General features: G+C 42.0%; 1 protein-coding gene across 1 annotated transcript in view; it reads right to left on the bottom strand.

The window, feature by feature from the left end:
* The window catches only part of LOC107087001 (E3 ubiquitin/ISG15 ligase TRIM25-like), a 25,389-nt gene extending 24,741 nt beyond the window's left edge, over positions 1 to 648 (bottom strand). The window contains exon 1 of the mRNA XM_015378326.1: positions 4 to 648. Coding sequence (XP_015233812.1) covers positions 4 to 648 — 645 coding nt within the window. The remainder of the gene's footprint in view (positions 1 to 3) is intronic.
* Between the last annotated feature and the right edge of the window lie 563 nt (positions 649 to 1,211).

The raw sequence follows: 1,211 nt of genomic DNA, 5'->3' as shown, positions 1-1,211 counted from the left end.
CACATCTTTCTCTCTGTCCTGGATTCCCTGCTGGATTCTTCCTCGTCTCTCCTCCAGCTCGCTTTGCCTCTCGGCCATTTCTGCTTCAGCTGACACTGTGTCGTGGCCTTTATGTTCCTCCACAGAGCAGAGATAACAGATACACTTCTGATCAGTGCGACAGAACATCTTCATCACCTCATAATGATGAGAGCAGATGTTCTCCTGGAGGTTCTTTGAAGGTTTCCCCAGCTTGTGTTTCTTCAGTGGAGCCACATGATAATGAGGCTGAAGGTGTTTCTCACAGTAAGAGGCCAGACAGACTAAACAGGACGTGATGGCTTTCAGTTTTCTTCCAGTGCAGAAATCACAGGCCACATCTTCAGGTCCAGCATAGCAGTGATCAGCAGGAGCAGCTTGGGGTCCATTCTTCTTCAGCTGCTCTACTAAAGCTGCTAACATGGTGTTCCTTTTCAAAATAGGCCTCTGTGTGAATGTCTCTCTGCACTGAGGGCAGCTGTGGATTCGTCTCTGATTCTCTTCATTCCAGTGTCTTTTAATGCAGTTCATACAGTAGCTGTGTCCACAGGGAATAGCCACTGGATCCTTTAGTAGATCTAGACAGATTGAACAGGAGAAGGTTTCTTTGTCCAGCTGATTCTGCTCCATTTCTCCTCTCAGTGACAGAGTGAGTTTAATTTTCAGAAAACAGAAACAGTTTTGAGCTCTGATCACATGTAAGGGCAGAGACACTGTAGCCAATTATCTTTTACCTTCAGCGGGTGTTGGTTCCACCAAGATTACAAGTGTATTTATGTGATTGGTTCTAACATGTTTTTTTTCATGGACTCTGACCCCTCAATCCCACATTCCATGTATCCACACTGCTCCACCCTGTTTAGGTTGTAATATGTTTTTTAAATCAGTATAAAAAATATATCTGCAAAATCTCTTATATTCAACAACAAAAAATACTTAGTTAACCAAATTGTGCAAAATAGCAATAAAAATAATAAAGAAAAGCTTAACATTGACTAGGAACAATCACTACACTGAAAAAGACAAAGAATATAAGATGTAAGGCAGGGGTGCCCAACCTTTTTTATACCAAGATCTACTTTTGAAGTTGGTGGCATGCTGAGATCTACCAAGCCAAACACAAGGGATGGGCAGTATTTGTTTTTTATTTGCACAGGTGGAGAATAAACAGTAAGTCCAACAAACGGGGAAAT

This window comes from Cyprinodon variegatus, unplaced genomic scaffold (genome assembly GCF_000732505.1).
Source record: "Cyprinodon variegatus isolate N-32 unplaced genomic scaffold, C_variegatus-1.0 Scaffold170, whole genome shotgun sequence".
NCBI lineage: Eukaryota > Metazoa > Chordata > Actinopteri > Cyprinodontiformes > Cyprinodontidae > Cyprinodon > Cyprinodon variegatus.
This window is presented reverse-complemented; position numbering and strand designations above follow the sequence as displayed.